This window comes from Adiantum capillus-veneris, chromosome 21 (assembly GCF_014529385.1).
Source record: "Adiantum capillus-veneris isolate H3 chromosome 21, ASM1452938v2, whole genome shotgun sequence".
NCBI classification, from domain to species: Eukaryota; Viridiplantae; Streptophyta; class Polypodiopsida; order Polypodiales; family Pteridaceae; genus Adiantum; species Adiantum capillus-veneris.
This window is the reverse complement of record NC_140951.1, coordinates 112,706,151-112,722,196: the sequence shown is the minus strand read 5'-3', so window position 1 is coordinate 112,722,196 and position 16,046 is coordinate 112,706,151. Positions and strand designations below refer to the sequence as shown.

Sequence of the window (16,046 nt, the reverse complement as noted above, 5' to 3'; positions counted from 1 at the left end):
GGAATGAACCGTGCCAGCTATTTCCACCTCATCAACTATGTGAACAAGAAGATGCACCTGAATGCTTAGCCATAGGTGCCCCTTCTTCGTAGTCAACCACGGGGGAATGTTATAGTTGACGATGACAACGGTCCATACACTGTAAGATGTTGATCTTTGACCAAATGGATTTACGCCATCCATAGCCAGGCCTAAGCGCAAATTTCGAGCTTCCCTGGCAAAATCCGACCATGTTCCATCTATATGTTTCCAGGCTGCGCAATCTACAGGAATTCGTAGCACACCATCCGAAGATTTATTCTCCTCATGCCATGATGCTAGGGCGGCCATGGACTTACATTCGAAGAAATGCTTGATGCGAGGAAGCAGAGGAAAATGTCGCAAAACCTTTTGTGGAATTTTTGTCCCGTGGAGATCTACTCGATATCTTTCGGAATCACATTTCGGACACTTCTCCATATCTATGTATTCCCCTCTGAAAAGAATGCAGTCATTAGGACAAGCGTGGATAGAATTGTAATCCATCCCCAAGTTTCGCAGAATCTTTCTTGCTTCATCTCGGGAATCTGGCATCACATTGTCAGCTGGTAGTATGTGCTCTTTAAGCAATCTACACAACATAAAAATACGATACAGTCGTGTAAAAATCTATCAGATCATTATACATTTAGAGTTTTATTAAAGTAAACTAATTGTAATAGATGACCTGAAAAGCGCTGTGACGCTAGTGTCACTCCATCCAAACTTTGCCTGCATGTTGAGAAGAACCAGGAGTGCTTTCAATCTAAACATACGTGCTCCATTATACAATGGCGTATCGGCTTCACTTTTCATATCATCATAAATAAGCCTTTCTGAATCCATGATCGTCTCGATCATTTCATCAATCTCGGGCTCAAACATTGCCTCGTTGGGAATGTGCTGTCAGAGCTGTCAGAGGCTACAACTTGTGGCCTCACATATGCTGCTTGACCAAAGCGCCTGCGAACACGTCTATTGGGTTGCAAGATTGCTGCTTGTTGGCCAGCGTCAGAGTCCGACGAGTTATAATTGGCAACAACTCGATCTATAATAGATGGATCGAACTCGCCAAATTCGCGAACGTGCTACAAAGAAACACGTCTTGTCCGTCGCACAGCATGCTTGCATTGATTACAAGGACATAAGACCCTCGTTGAGAGATAGGTGTTTCGATTGGACGGTCCCACATCCATGTCCAATCCCCGCACACCTCGGTCTAGAGGTGCACGAAGATCAGAACCACCGGGTTATAATCTCATCTTTATTGGTCAATACCTATATTTGTGGGTACAAGAAATCTACAGACCCACGTCTACATGATACTGCATGTAGTGGAAAAAACCCCTTTGCCTCTTCTCTAGCTGTAGCACTTCACAGCATCTTAACATCTTTTCACAGTAGATCTTTTCACTGTTCGTCTAACTCTAAATCCTAAACCGTAAGTAATTCTTGCGTGGACTCGATCTAACGTAAATAAGCGTAAATCTAAATAAACGTAAATCTAACTAAAAATAAACTTAAATCTAATTTAACGTAAGTCTACATCTAACCTAATCTTTAATGTCTTTTGGGATAGTTTCCTACGACGTTAAAACTCTCTTCTTCTTGTGTGTGTGTGTGTGTGTGTGTGTGTGTGTGGGTAAACTTAAATAAACCTAAGTCTAATCTAATATAACATAAATCTAAATCTAACGTAAATTATGTTATATTAAAAACAAATAACTAAACTAACAGGGATTATAAGAATCTTAAAACTTATTTAACACATAATTTTTCACATAACTCGGCAAGAGTTGGCATTCTCATCACTAAAGATGTGAGAGTTAACTTCCGGCGGTGACGCTACCTCATCTCCATCCACATCTGACGACAGCAATTGGCCCTTTGGACCGTTCTTGCTCTTGTTACTAACTTTGAAGTTGCTGTTGAATGACTAGAGGTTGTCTAGATGGTCATTGTCAGGGATGTAGTGACTCTTGCCGCCCTGAAGATCCACCTTCTTCCCTATCTTCTGAGGACATTTCACCAGTACTTTTGGATCGACGGAGCCCACCATGAGTGAAGGCAGCAATACCCTATATTCCATTGAGGGCTTTCTTCACCCGCTTCATGCAGGCATCGCAGTCTATGGAGACCTAAATCTAATCTAATATAACGTAAATCTAAATCTAGCGTAAATAAACGTAAATCTAACTAAAAATAAACATAAATCTAATCTAATTTAACTTAAATAAACCTAAATCTAATTTAACGTAAGTCTACATCTAACCTAATCTTTAACGTCTTTTAGGATAGTTTCCTACGACGTTATAACTCTCTTCTTCTTGTGTGTGTGCGCGTGTGTGGATGTGTGTGCCAATAAAAAGAGATAAATGGTATAACCTTTCCATCACCCATGCCAAGTATGATAGATTGGTTATGCCATTTCCCTCTTGAATAATAGGTCTTGAGTTCAACTCCTCGTTGGCTAGATCTTTAGGTCTTCTAATTTTAATTAGTTTCCTACGACGTTAAATTAGTTTCTCTCTCTTTCTCTCTCAATGTGTGTGAGTTTTTTTGTTTATGCATGTTTTCTCTCTCTTTTCCTCTCTCAATGTGTGCGTTTTTTGTTTATGCATGTTCTTTCTCTCTTTTCCTCTCTCAATGTGTGCGTTTTTTGTTTATGCATGCTCTCTCTCTCTTTTCCTCTCTCAATGTGTGTGTGCATTCTTTGTTTATGTATGTGTGTGTGCTTTTTTGTTTATGTTTGTACTCTCTCTCTCTCTCTCTCTCTCTCTCTCAAAAACACTATGTGTGTGTGTGTGTGTGTGAGAGAGAGAGAGAGAGAGAGAGGGAGAGAGAAAGAGGGGAAGGGAACATGAGAGTGAGGAGAGGGAAGGAGCATACCTGGCTCTCCTTCCTCTCCTCGTGTGTGTGTGTGTGTGTGGAGAAGAAAGAGAGAGAGAGAGAGAGGGAGAGAGAGAGGGAGAGCGTTACCTGCTCCTTGCTTGAGGGCGCCCAAAAACTCAGATCTATCTGAGTTTTTGGGCGCTCTCTATTATTTTTTTTAGCCCAGCCGGCGTCGCTATGAGCGTCGCAAATTTACTTGTAAATTTGCGACGCTCATAACGACATCGGAATTTTTTTTTTTGAGTGTCGCTGTGTGAGCGTCGCTAATATGAATAGCCTCTTGTAGTGTTGTATTATATAGTCACCAACAGATATAAAAATCAATCTCAAGCTCGGACCGAGCCTTGAGAGATAGAGGTTTACAACCGAACTTACATAACATGTGAGAACCTGCCAAGCTTTGGTATTAAAGGAATATTTGTTGCCTCTTGCATGCATAATTTATTTTGAGAATCCATAGAGAGATGTTGTGAATGAGTCTTTTTGAAATACAAAAGAGTGCATACATGTAAAAAAATAAAATCTATATAATTTTCTACCTTTGTAGGTGTAAGAATAGAAAACATTCATTTTCTAGCAGAGGGCAAAGAACAAGTCACATACTAGTATCTCTTAAATGTAGCCAGCACAAGGGAAGTTATCATTTGAAGGGTTGATGATATGTCTAGAGTAAGTTGAAATTTTTGTTACAATTAATGTAAAGTCACGGCCCATGGGCATGATTAGTTGTGCTTATTAATAACCATATTGTACTCATTCGTCTCTTGTTCCTTTGTACTAGGCTCGTGGAAGAATCAGTTCTACAATAGCAAATCTAATAAGGGCAAAAAAAAAAGAAGATCGAAAAGAGGAAATGGATTTTCTCGATATTCTATTGAAGCGGACCAATGGAGATGGGGAGCATTATAGTGGGTTACATGTTGTAGACTGGGTCTTTGCTTTTGTCTTGGGCTCTTATGAAAACACCGCCTTGCTATTTGCCAACATATTGAAGTTCCTCTCTGAAAATGAGCATGTGGTTAACGAGCTTCGGGTCAGTCTCTCTCTCTCTCTCTCTCTCTCTCTCTCTCTCTCTCTCTCTCTCTCTCTCTCTCTCTCGGATCTCGCTATACATACTCTAGTTGGGTGTGTGTTAGTGTGAATGTGTGTGTGTGCGCGTATATGTGTGTGTATACATGTATAAAACACACATAACACACGTGTGTGTTAGTGTGAATATGTGTGTGAATATATGTGTGTACTGTATACAGAATGTGTGTGTGTGTATACATGTATCAAACACACACAGAGAGAGATAGAGAGAGAGAGAGAGAGAGAAACAGATTTTACAAGGGTATGTGCATGTGTAGACTCTCCGCAAGGGGTGGACTTATAAAGAAACTGTTTATATGACATGCATTCAAATGTTTTTTCTTTTTATTTTGGATACAAATTAAGAAACCAAAAAGTTACAAACGAAAGCATGCTCCCACCAGTGTTCGGGAAAAATCATTTTCACAAACATACAAAAAGCCCTGCAAGAAAACTTTGAACCGGAAATTTTGTAATACTATCCATTAATTTTGCAAAATTACACTATTTTTCATGTATTTTAAGCGAAATTTTCTCCTTCTTGCCCTCCCCTCAACCGGCTACTTTGATTTTGCAACCGGCTCAAGGCTAAGCTGAGGCACACTTTTCCCAAAGAGTGGCTCCCACCAAGCCATGGCATCTACCAACAACCAAGATACCTTTTAAAAATCCTATACTCACATATTATGAAATATGTGAGGCAATAAAGTCACCCTTTTTTCTTGTTAAACTAATGGGTTTTTAATTTGAAAATAAATACCTCTTTTCTTGTTAAATTCATATGGTTTATTTATTCTTCATTAAAAAACCCATTTTGTGAGTTAGAGGTTTTTAAAGTACAATAAACTTTGAGTTAAAACACCTCTACTTGGTACATTAACATCTTTTGAGGTGCGCCCCTCGACCGACTCTTTTTCTCTCTTTATGTGTGTGTGCACATGCACACACACTTGCACGCATGCATATACTTATAAACATACAAAAAGACAAAATTAAAACATAATCATCATCATGTATAAGCATATATACTAAAATACATTCATATGCATATAAGACATGTACATTCCAGGGCTAGAAAAATACATTTTTCTTAACCGAACAAAATAAGGAAAAACTTGAAATTCTCCCGGTTTTTAGGTCAAAATTTGAAGCTTTTGCCAATAATTACACTAAAACTTGTGTAAGTTTGTCGGTTTTCTTAAAGGCAAGCTCAAAAACTAACCGGTATTTTATAATTTCAGCCGGTTAAAAATACACTACACCCCTGTTTTTTTCTAACACTGGTACTACATTCATGTGCGTTTGTGAGAATCTCTATTTTTTTCAGAGGGAGCATTTTGCCATTCAAAAGACCAATCCTAACAAGGCGAAGCTGACATGGGATGACTATCGAACCATGTATTTTACTAAACATGTAAATTTTCCTCATTTAAGTTTTTTTTTTTTTTTGGCTCTTTTTGAGCTCAGTGGACTTTTCATAACAAAGCTTTTTACTTTTGTTTGTTGTAAGGTGGTGAAAGAGACATTGAGAATGGCTAGCATTACACAATTTTTGTTTAGAGAGTCACTTGAAGACATTTATTTTAAAGGTAAAAACTTTACCTCTGCATGTTCCATTTTTTCTTGTGAATTCCAATCGTACAAATCTCGTGCGAGTCGAGACAAACGTCCTTATGAAGCATACATGGTTGCTTGGCCGCACTTGAACCCATGATCTAGATCATGGAGGTCGAGTTCTCAACCAACCAAGCTAGTTCCTTTTGGATCTGGATGTTGAATTTATTGATTGTTGTTAACAAAAAAAAAAAAGCAAATCTAGATACCTCTTTTACTTCCTAATCTCAAAATTTAACCAAATCAAATCTTGTTTTTATTGTCCTGCATATTTTTCACTTCAAGCATCATTGATTGCATCCACAAACTCTCAGATAATGGTATTGCTAAGCCAAAAAATGACTCAGCTCAAGTATAAAGTTTCCTATCATAGCAACAATAGTACCGTCCCCTTTAGTATCAGGGAAGGCAAAGTATAAAGCAAAACTCACAATGGTGAGTAAATTATATTGACAACCACAAAAAAACACATATTCTTGCCATGCTCGTGTCGAGCCATGAAAACTCTTGAAGGTCCCTGATACATTGGTAAACGAGGAGCCACCCCGTGAACAACGCATGGTCCTTATTTATGAGAGTCAATTAAAGCTGTACCAATTACCTTGTTTCATTCATCATAGTTATCACATTTTCCAAAGGCGAGGATCGTTCCCCTCCTTTCTTCTATTTTCTTTGTGAACCTGGCTATTTCCATAGTTTTGTCGAATAGACGATCGTTCCTAGCTTTCAGACTTGTTTGAAGTAGCAAAATCTAACAATTTGTGTTGCATATAAGCAACTCCTGGCTTTTATAAACCTTCCCTCCCAAGAACACATTGTTCTTATAGTAGCCTATCTTCAAGGTCCTTTGCATCCATTTGCATATCTTACCCGCAAGGTTGATCGCAGGGCATTCCTTGAAAAGGTGGAAAAGGTCTTTGCCAACCATTCTGCATTGAGGGCATCTATTTTCGCCAATTCCCATAGCAAGAGCCTTTACCCCAGTTGGCAAGGCTCTCCACAGTACCTTCCAGAGAAATACCTCCATATTGAGTGGCCATTGTGGACACCGGATGTTCTTGGTGAATTCCTCCCATCTTGACTCTGGCCACTTCATTCTCCCCTTTTTTTCAATGGAGAGAACCAATCCATTGAAGCGGCCATAAGTGCGTGGTATACTTCTTTGGTTTGGGGCTTAGAGAAGTGTCTTTCCTTAGGCCATCACTAAGGTAGGCACCAGTTGTCCATCCGTTCCAGGGCTCTGCTGATTAGTAGCCTTTCAGTCCCAATCCTACAGTTGGTTCAGACGTTGAATGCCTTTATTATTGGTCTTTCTAGGAGCTTCCCTCCAAAATGGGTTCAGAGAGATGCTCCCCACCTTAGACAGCCATGCGAACCAATGAGAAGCGGAGTTGTGAAAATACCTTGTAAGTTCTCCACACCCCAAAGTATTTGCCACTCCTTTGCATTTCCTAACAAGCTTGCCCGCCAATCCTAAGGCTTGACTTGAGAAGAAGAAAAAAGGTAGGCCTTCGAAAAATTTCAAAAAACTACCAACTATATTTTCTAAAAAAAAACCAAGTTTTGTTTGACATGCACATCTTTTCCGTTATGTTTTGGTGGATTGCATCAACCATTGAGTAGGGAAAATCTAGATCTGTATCCTACACAAGGAAACTAAATGCCAAGGCTAAGTCTAGACGTGGTAAAGGTTTTTTAGGGACATGCTAGGAGGGGGGTGATAGGATCGACAACCCGGAAGTCGATGTGAGAAGCCCGAGGTGGATTAAACCCCAACGTGCGAGAATTCAAGACAAGTCAACGTGAAAAAATGGGATTTGGTTATATATCGGCTAGCTTGCCTGTGTGGCATGGTAAGCCGAGCCGGTTGCCGGTGAATTAAAACCGGTTGAGAGTAGTTGACCAAAAGGTCAACGCGTTTGCGGTGCAGACGTCTTGAACCTTGGTCGCCTCCACCACAGCCCATTGCTATACCTCCATGCTACGCATGCGTGGTTGAAGGGGTAGGGCAGCCTGCCTTTCATAAGTCAAAAAAAAAATTCTGTCCCCCCAAAAGCGTCGTGATCGGCTCTATCGGTGTGCTCCACCTACACGTAACGTAGCTAGCCGATACTTAACACCAGCCGAAAAAATGAGTCGGCGATTTGAACCCAAGGCCTCGTCGTCCAGATTGAGACGCATGGGGTAACCATCGCACCCGTGCGCACATGCAATTACCATGACCTGTTTTTATTGGGTTTTATTATTAAAACATAAGCACTGCCCGGGTTTAGTCTGTGACCAGGTTTAGTTTTCAAGTGTCCATCTATGACTGCGATCTCCCCGATTTTTGTGCGCGCACTTCTGTGCCCTCGATCCCCTTACCCCTCTTTAATGCTATGTGTTATTTAGTCTTGAGGCTTGACTAACACCCTACAACCAACTCATCAACCAATTACTCTTGATATACCTAATGAAAGCAACACACACTATTGTCCTAGTGTATTGTCCCCCCCCCCCCCCCCCCCCCCCAAATTCTTCCTCTTCTTCTTCCCCTTTTCCATACGCATGCATGGGCACATGTCATGCCCTTTAACTAGTAACAGAGCATGGTGGCGGCACGACCCTAGCTTCACGACTCTCATGTATGCGATGACTGCATCTTTGGAGGAAATGAACAAACAGGTTCTGAGCAAGAGATCTCGTGAGGAGTAGTGTGGGCGATGGCTTAGCAAAGTTTTATGTCGAATGAGTACGGTGTAGCAGAGTTCTGGGAGTAGCGGTGGGCTGAGAGCAGTAAGGTCTTGAGCTAAGGGTGCACGACGACGACTGAGAAAATCTCACTAATCACAGTAGGTCGGTGAGTCGACTAGCTTAGGCTCTGCTCAATTTGGTGGGAGGTTACGTGCCGGTTTGCTCTACAACACCTAGGGCTTCTCTGTGATGCCGTTGATTGCGATCCATTGTGAAGGCTCACGGACTCCGACTCACGGAGCACGATTCATTGTGAAGGTTGGATTTCTATTGTTAGTCGCCGTTGTTGCCAACTCCCACAAGCCATATGTACACATTTGGCGACCCATAAAATATAAAACTATTGACTGGGCACAACACAACTCTATGCTCCGAATTGCAGCTTTTTTAAAACTCAGCATGCATCACATAGCCATCATCCACCTTGTTCTAGCTTTGCATCATCGCCTCGAGCAGGATTTCTTCTGAAAGTGAGCGAGTACCAAATGCAGAGGGCTTCAAAATCTTATTCCGATTTGATGAGTTCAATCCAGTTGCCCTTTTTCTCCACTCTGCAGTGGATACAAAATTTTCGGTCTATCCACTGGGAATTGGTGACCCCATGTTGCCCAGATCCCTTGACAATGTTGCATCCGGTTCCATGTCAGCGAGGAAGACACCTCGAGGGGGAAATACTCGCGCTCATGAGGTGGCATTTTGTATATAGAAATCCACAACATATGTGACAAAAAACATTGAATAGGCATAGGCTAAGGTACTCAACCAAGGATGCCATACCAATATCGCGTTGAATATCCTTAGGCTAGATCTTTATCACACTGAATATAGCAACACCAAAAATCATAGGCCGGAGGGGTTACCAATATCTACATTGCGCTGAATAACCTTAGGCTAAAGTCATATGCCGTAGGATCTTTACTGCATTGATTAAAGCAGCACAAAAAACCAGAGGTAGGAAGGGGTAGCCCTTGGAAGGTGGTTGAAGACACTATCAGAGTGGCAACCATAAGAAATTGTCCTTGGCTTCTCCTAAAGACATTGAGTGCTCGAAACCCTAGCACACCACCACATCTTACAATAGGACGGAAACCACCCCAACCTGCAGTCCTAAGCTCATCTTGCACACACACTCTTCATCACCTAGCTTCTCGCCCTACATTCTTGCTATGGATTGAGCCATGGCATCCCACAGAGACCTCCAATACAAAAGTTACAAGGAGACAAATCCACCTGACCATACACTGGCTAAAAGGGTTCCGCCCTCGACATATATTGTAGAATAACAAAGACAAAGAAGGGATAGGGCCCATAGTCCGCATCACTTGCAAGGAACTCCCAAGGTGCCACCATAGAGGTGTTGCTACCACCAGCCACAACCACCATGCCTCACAAGGACAAGGCACAAAAAAGCAAGGTTTTTGTTGAAGCATGTAACCAACAAACACCACAGATCAACCACTAAATCATGAAAGCACCTTCCAGGCTATTAGGGTTGAGCGAAGCAACCTCAACTAGTAAATCAAGGTGCCCTTGACTGCCATAAGGATAGAAGACTTTGCCAGTCCCATGTCTCATTGTTGACAGTTGAGTTATTCTCTGATTGCATGACCTGCTACCACCTTGTCACTTGTATGAACAATTAGCCATTGAGGACATGAAGCTTGTCCAAATGGATGTGAAAACAACTTGTCTTCATGGGGATCTTGAAGAGGATGTTCACATGAAGCAACCTACATGTTTTGAATAGTCTAGCAAGGAGGATCTTGCATGAAAACTCAAGAAAACACTTTATGGCTTGAAGTAGGGTTTGTGGTATATGCTTTTATGTGGTCCCAGGGATTTAGAAGGAGTCAAAAGGATCACTATTTCTATAAAAAAATCTCAGGGATTATTCTTTGGTCATTCTTATTTTATATGCGGATGACATGCTCATTACAGAAAAATGCACTGAGGAGCCAAATTGATGTAAACGTTGAGCAAAAACTTTTCTATTAAAGATTTGGAAAAGCAAGTCTGTTTCTTGGTATGTGTATCAAGAGAGACAAGAAAAAGGGCATTCTTGAGTTCTCTAAAGACTCTTATAACTATAAAGTCTTGCATCACTTAAACATACAAGGGGAGATGGTAGTGATCAGTACACCATTACTATCATAGTTGAAACTAAACAAGAAAGATGCTCCCAAGTCAAATGATGAGAGAGAAAAAATGAAAAGGGTGTCGTATTCTTTAATTGTAGTTTAGTCTTATGTATACTAAGGTAACTACGAGACCATTTCATTTGCGGTAAGAGTGGGAAGCAAGAGGGAGAAATGGAGCAGGCCCGTACTGGCACAAAGACACCGACCTACCCGACCTCTTTCCTAGAGCGTGCACGCATTGCTCTCAGTTGGAAGCTTCGAAGTCTCTATTTTGCAAATATGAGACAAACGCTATGTCGTACTGATTTGATCTCTGATTGAAAGAGGAGATGACCATTCTCAATGCTTTGCTTCGATCCATGTCCGTATTGATTTAGAGATAGCAATCGCCTAGCTCTGGGCGAGTCCGCCCTCGGGACTTGGAGAGTTGGGGACCGCTAGAGTGCTGGCACAAAGACACCGGCTCACTGAGATCCACCCGGCCTCTTCCCTATAGTGTGCATGCACTGCTCTCAGTTGGAAGCTTCGAGGGCTCTATTTTGCAAATATGAGACAAACGCCATGTCGTATTGATTTGATCTCTGATCGGAAGAGGAGATGGCCACTCGCAATGCTTTGCTTGGATCCCAGCCCGTATTGATTTAGAGACAGCAACCACCAAGCTGTGGCCGAGTCTACCCTCGGGACTTGGATGGTTGGGGATCGTTGAAGTGCCGCGCGCAGTGTTCGGGTAAATTGTGTATAAACTTAATATCACGTGGTTTTCAATTTCAAAACTATTGTGCCATTTCAACTATCTAATGTATAACAAATCTCTCTCTCTCTCTCTCTCTCTCTCTCTCTCTCTAATCACCCGCGAGCAATGTTCTGGAAAAATGTGTCTCAACTTAATATCGTGTCATTTTCAATTTCAAAAATGTCATTTAAGAGCAAGAGGAAAAGGAGAAATTCTACCCCAAAATATTGGAAAATAATGAAAAAATTCGAAAAAATATCCTAATTTGCTAAAATTTCCTCTTGGCAAATTCTAGGAAAGAAATTTTGTATGTTTGGAAAAATGATTTTTTTTGACAACTGCACGCGCGTCTCTGTACTCCTCAATTTGGTTCACACTGCCCGCGCGCCTCTGTGCTCTTTATTCATTATAGACTTTGAGGACGTCGAAGTTGCACTCCCAACCGATTCAAGTTTCAACTCAAAACTTTGAGGACGATGATATTGCTGCGCTCGAGTTGGTGATCCCAGCTCGCTCAAGTTTCAACTCTATTGTAGTGTTGCGAGCCGCCGTGTAGAGATCATAATCTCTTGTGGACTCTTGATAATTCCATATTGCAATCGTGCATTTGAAGCAGTGTTCGAGAAAAATATGTCTCAGCTTAATATCGTGCCGTTTTCAATATCAAAAATACCGGTTGAGGGCAAGGGGAAAGGGAGAAATTCCGCCCCAATATAGAGAAAAATAGTGTAAAAACCCAAAAAAAAATGACCTAGAGTAAGATTCGGATGTCTTAGAGTAGCTTAGCATTATTATGAACTTGGCTTGTGTGTTTCTTTTGTATGCCAAAATTAAACTTTGAAGCTTCAAGCCAAACCTGACATTGGAGTCCGGAACTGTGACACCGGACATCCCACACCCATAGACCTTAAAATTTCCTCTAGACAAAATCAAGAAAAGGAATTTAGTATGTTTGGAATAACGATTTTTTCCGAGCACTGATTTGAAGTGTGCAGGCCCAGGTTGAGAGAGAGAGAGAGAGAGAGAGAGAGAACGTCTGTGCAAGCGTTCACAGTGTGCAGGGCTCGCGGATTCCGCCACTTCTCTCTAGTCACACAGAGGTGCGGGGCAGTAATTAAACATTGCCAGGAACTTCTCTCTCTCTCTCTCTCTCTCTCTCTCTTCGTGCAGTGTCTGTCCGCTGCCGCGAGCCAGGGAACACTTTGCCGGGTCATCCTGCTTCCGCCACGTGTAGGGGGGAGCCTGAATCCCCTCCCTTTATATGTAGTATAGATGAAAAATCCTTTTTAAGGGGGAGTAATGTTAGGACAAGCCTCTTGCCCCAAGGGGTGCTGGCAATCAAGGGGATATAGATAAGATGATCCTAGTTATAGGACATTTGGGGCGAAGAATTCATCAAACTCTAGTTTTAGGGACAACAGCTCAGGGGATCCGCTCAAGGATGCCACCTATGAAGGTAGCTGCTACATCACAATATCTACCTTTTAATACATGAACAAATAAATCTTATATCTATATTAAGACGAGAGGGTTCGCCTCCACGTGGCTACAAATCCGAGCAGCCACCACGACCCTTCCATAGCGAATGGCGATCCTTTGCCTTTCAGCCCGCCCTTGGATCACCGCCCTTGGATCACCAACATGGCCTCCCAGCTTGCCAGCGTGTCTGCCAAATGCTCCCTTCTTGGCTTGCGGGCTATCGACGGTACCATAGACTTGCAGGCTATGGTGCGGGCCTTGCAGTGTGGTGGCATTGAAAAGCGGGAAGGGGCGCTTTAATCTCCACTTAGTAATTCTCGAGAGATTCAAACCCTCTGACTCACTTCTCACTTCTTGCTCCTGTCTCAACAAATCCCTCGAGCCCCCTCTGCAGCGTTTCCTTCTATCGCAGCTTTTCTTCATGCAGTGGTAGGTGCAAAATCCCACACCTCTCCTCCCATTTCTCCTGCTCGCATGTTTGCCCCTCTCTGCCCCTTCGACTTCCCATGCCGCCCCACTGCAGGAGTGGCATTACACAGAAGCTGGAAAAGGAGAACAACAATATGCTGTCAAAGAATGGCAAATCCTGTTGCAGCTCCTCCAACAAGGCAGGGGACGGGAGCTGCGTAGTCGAAATGCAAGAGGCGGCAGCAGGACGCAAGGTAGGGGAGGAAGAGGGCAACGGAGAGAGAGAGAAAACGGGGGGAGTGATTCAGGCCCCCCCTCGGACACATGTCAATAGCTCTTATGTCCAGTTGACTCCAGGAAGTGTTTCCTTCTCATCCTTGGGCCCTGCACACTGTTTCAACCACCTGCCGACCGTTGCTCCCGCGTCCATTTTGAAAGTCTGTCTACACGAAGTCGGGTAGAGAACTCAATGCCACTCATACCAACTTAGGACTACTCTTGCAGGCACTCTTCACCACCGTATGCAGGTCTTATGCATTGAGATTTACTTTGCATGCACAGTGCTTCAAGTAGAGAGAGAGAGAGAGAGAGAGGAGAGAGAGAGTATAGTTTGTACAAGACCGTAGGCTGTGAGTGAAGAGGGCCGGGAGAGGTGGCGACTACTCCTTGCGGTGCAGTACTACAAGTGGGAGGAGGATAGACGGGAAGGGGTGCATATGGCCAAGATGAAGAAGGTGAAGAGGCATGGACTGAGGTGATCATTGTGCGAGTCCAGCTCCTGCGTAGCCGAGTTCTGTCCTTTCCTTTATGATTTGGTGGCGCTGCGAGTGCAGTGGGTTGCGGTTGTTGTTGATGGGGCGCGGTAATGCAAGAAGACTGCTCACTCTTGCCCCCGGTGCAAAATATTGCAAACAGGTTGTTGCTGATGCATAGACGTACTACAACCAGGCCTCAAAGATAGAGGTACTGCAATCTCTGTGCTTGCATAGAGGCATTGCAAGCTTCCCTGAGAGAGAGAGAGAGAGAGAGAGAGAGAGAGAGAGAGAGAGCATGTATACAGAAACATGTGGTTCAACAAACCAGCTACTCTCGCTTATTGTCTAGCAACACGAAATTGATAAGAGAGAGAAAGAGCGGGACAGCAAGAGAAAGAGAGAGACAAGGAGGGAAGCAGATTTAAGAAGGAGAGTGATGAAAGATATAGAGAGAGAATGTGTGTGCGCATGTGTGTAAAACTGTTGGGTAAAAAAGAATCTTGCGTCTCGGTGAGTGTTATGGTGAGTACACTGTAGAGCGAGAGTATGATGCAAGGGACTGGCAATAACGTGTGTTTGTGTGTGTATAATTAGAGAGAGGGTATGAATGCATGTGCGGAGAGAGAGAGAGAGAGAGAGAGGCCGCCTCCGAGAGAGGCCGTCGGAGGCGGCCGGCCATACTAATAAGAATTAGGGGAAATTACCAAAATACCCCTCTAATTTGAAGAAATTTCCAAAATACTCCTCAAATTTCAAAAATTCTCAAAATGCACCCAATATTTTGTCATAAACTCCCAAAATGCCCTTCAAATTTTCCAAAATTTCCAAAATACCCCGGGTTGTGAGACTAAATTTCTCGAAAAATAAATTTTTCTGTAAGTCTTCACAAGAAGAGTGATTGTCTTTCGTACAAGATGCTAAAACTACAATTTGAGTTGGTTACGTACGTTTTGGAGATGAATTGCTTCATTATTTTTAGACATAATTGCCTTTTTTACGATGGTAACTGGTGACAAATTACATGCTGAGCACTCAAAAACGGATCTCAATTGTCAAAAACGAATGAAGATTAGAAAATCTTGAATATTCCAACCAAAATAGATACAAGGGTATTTTGGGAATTCTTGAAATTTGAGGGGTATTTTGGGAATTTCCTCAAATTAGAGGGGTATTCTGGTAATTTTCCCTAAGAATTACTTGCACACATAGCTATAAGCCTATAATACATGTTGAAAAACATGTATGTGTGCACGTACGCACAAGTGCATACTTGTTTGTCCATATAAATACTACTAGTTTTGGATGGTAAGGTGTTTAGTACATTTTTTATCCTCGAATTCATTGTAAGAACAACGCCCACAACTTATTTTTGCCACGAAAAGATTTTGATTAAATTTGCATCTGTAATTTTGATAATTGGTAGTTAGAGACATTCAAATTCTTTCATTTGTGACTAAGCGTCCTGTGAGGACTACATTCTTCGCTAAATTTTTACCATAATTTGTGCAGGCATACTGATTCCCAAGGGTTGGATGGTTCTCTTGAATTTCTCGATGGTGCACTTTAGTTCTGATTATTACACAAACCCTCTTCAATTTGATCCGTGGCGTTGGATGGTATTTACATCTCCAATATATATTTCCAATTATTTGCTATTTTTATCCATAATATCATACTTAGCAAATACATTTTTCATTACAGTACCTCCATATTTTTTTTAGTCTTCTCTATTATTTCATCTTTAGAAAAAAAATAGATTTGTTTAATAGTAAGATCTAAATAAGCTGTGTGTTTAATTTGTTTAAGTGCCAGGACTCCACAAGGAATAATATCGACTTCTTGGTGGCATTTGGGGGGGGTCCACGAATGTGCCCAGGTTCAATGTTAGTGATGTACGAAGCATCGATTTTCATCCATCATCTTGTTACTCTATACAAGTGAGTGTTGTTAAAGTATGGAAAGAAAATAATTATTTTATACTTGTTGAGCATGCCAAAATTTTGCTGATTATAGTAGACCAAAAGCAAGGGAGTTTCAACACCTCCTACTAGTATCTATTTGGGTCTAGTTTCACTTTTCATTAATTAATTAGACCGGCAGATTCCTTCTACCAGTCTTCCCAAATTAAGGGACAGACTTTCGCCCCAGTTCCCGTGCCCCTATTCGCGTGAGTTTCCATGCACGAGTGCAACTCCTTCTACT

At 42.0% G+C, this 16,046-nt stretch overlaps 1 protein-coding gene across 2 annotated transcripts in view; it reads left to right on the top strand.

Annotated features, from left to right (window-relative positions):
• The window catches only part of LOC147431556 (cytochrome P450 724B1-like), a 55,740-nt gene that overhangs the window by 34,266 nt on the left and 5,428 nt on the right, over positions 1-16,046 (top strand). Inside the window, exons 4-8 of one of the 2 annotated variants that reach the window (XM_086494114.1) lie at positions 3,692-3,943; positions 5,309-5,395; positions 5,492-5,570; positions 15,354-15,460; positions 15,657-15,781. In XM_086494114.1, coding sequence (XP_086350240.1) covers positions 3,692-3,943; positions 5,309-5,395; positions 5,492-5,570; positions 15,354-15,460; positions 15,657-15,781 — 650 coding nt within the window. Of the gene's footprint in view, positions 1-3,691; positions 3,944-5,308; positions 5,396-5,491; positions 5,571-15,353; positions 15,461-15,650; positions 15,782-16,046 lie in introns of both variants that reach the window. The other variant, XM_086494113.1, reaches the window with a different exon arrangement.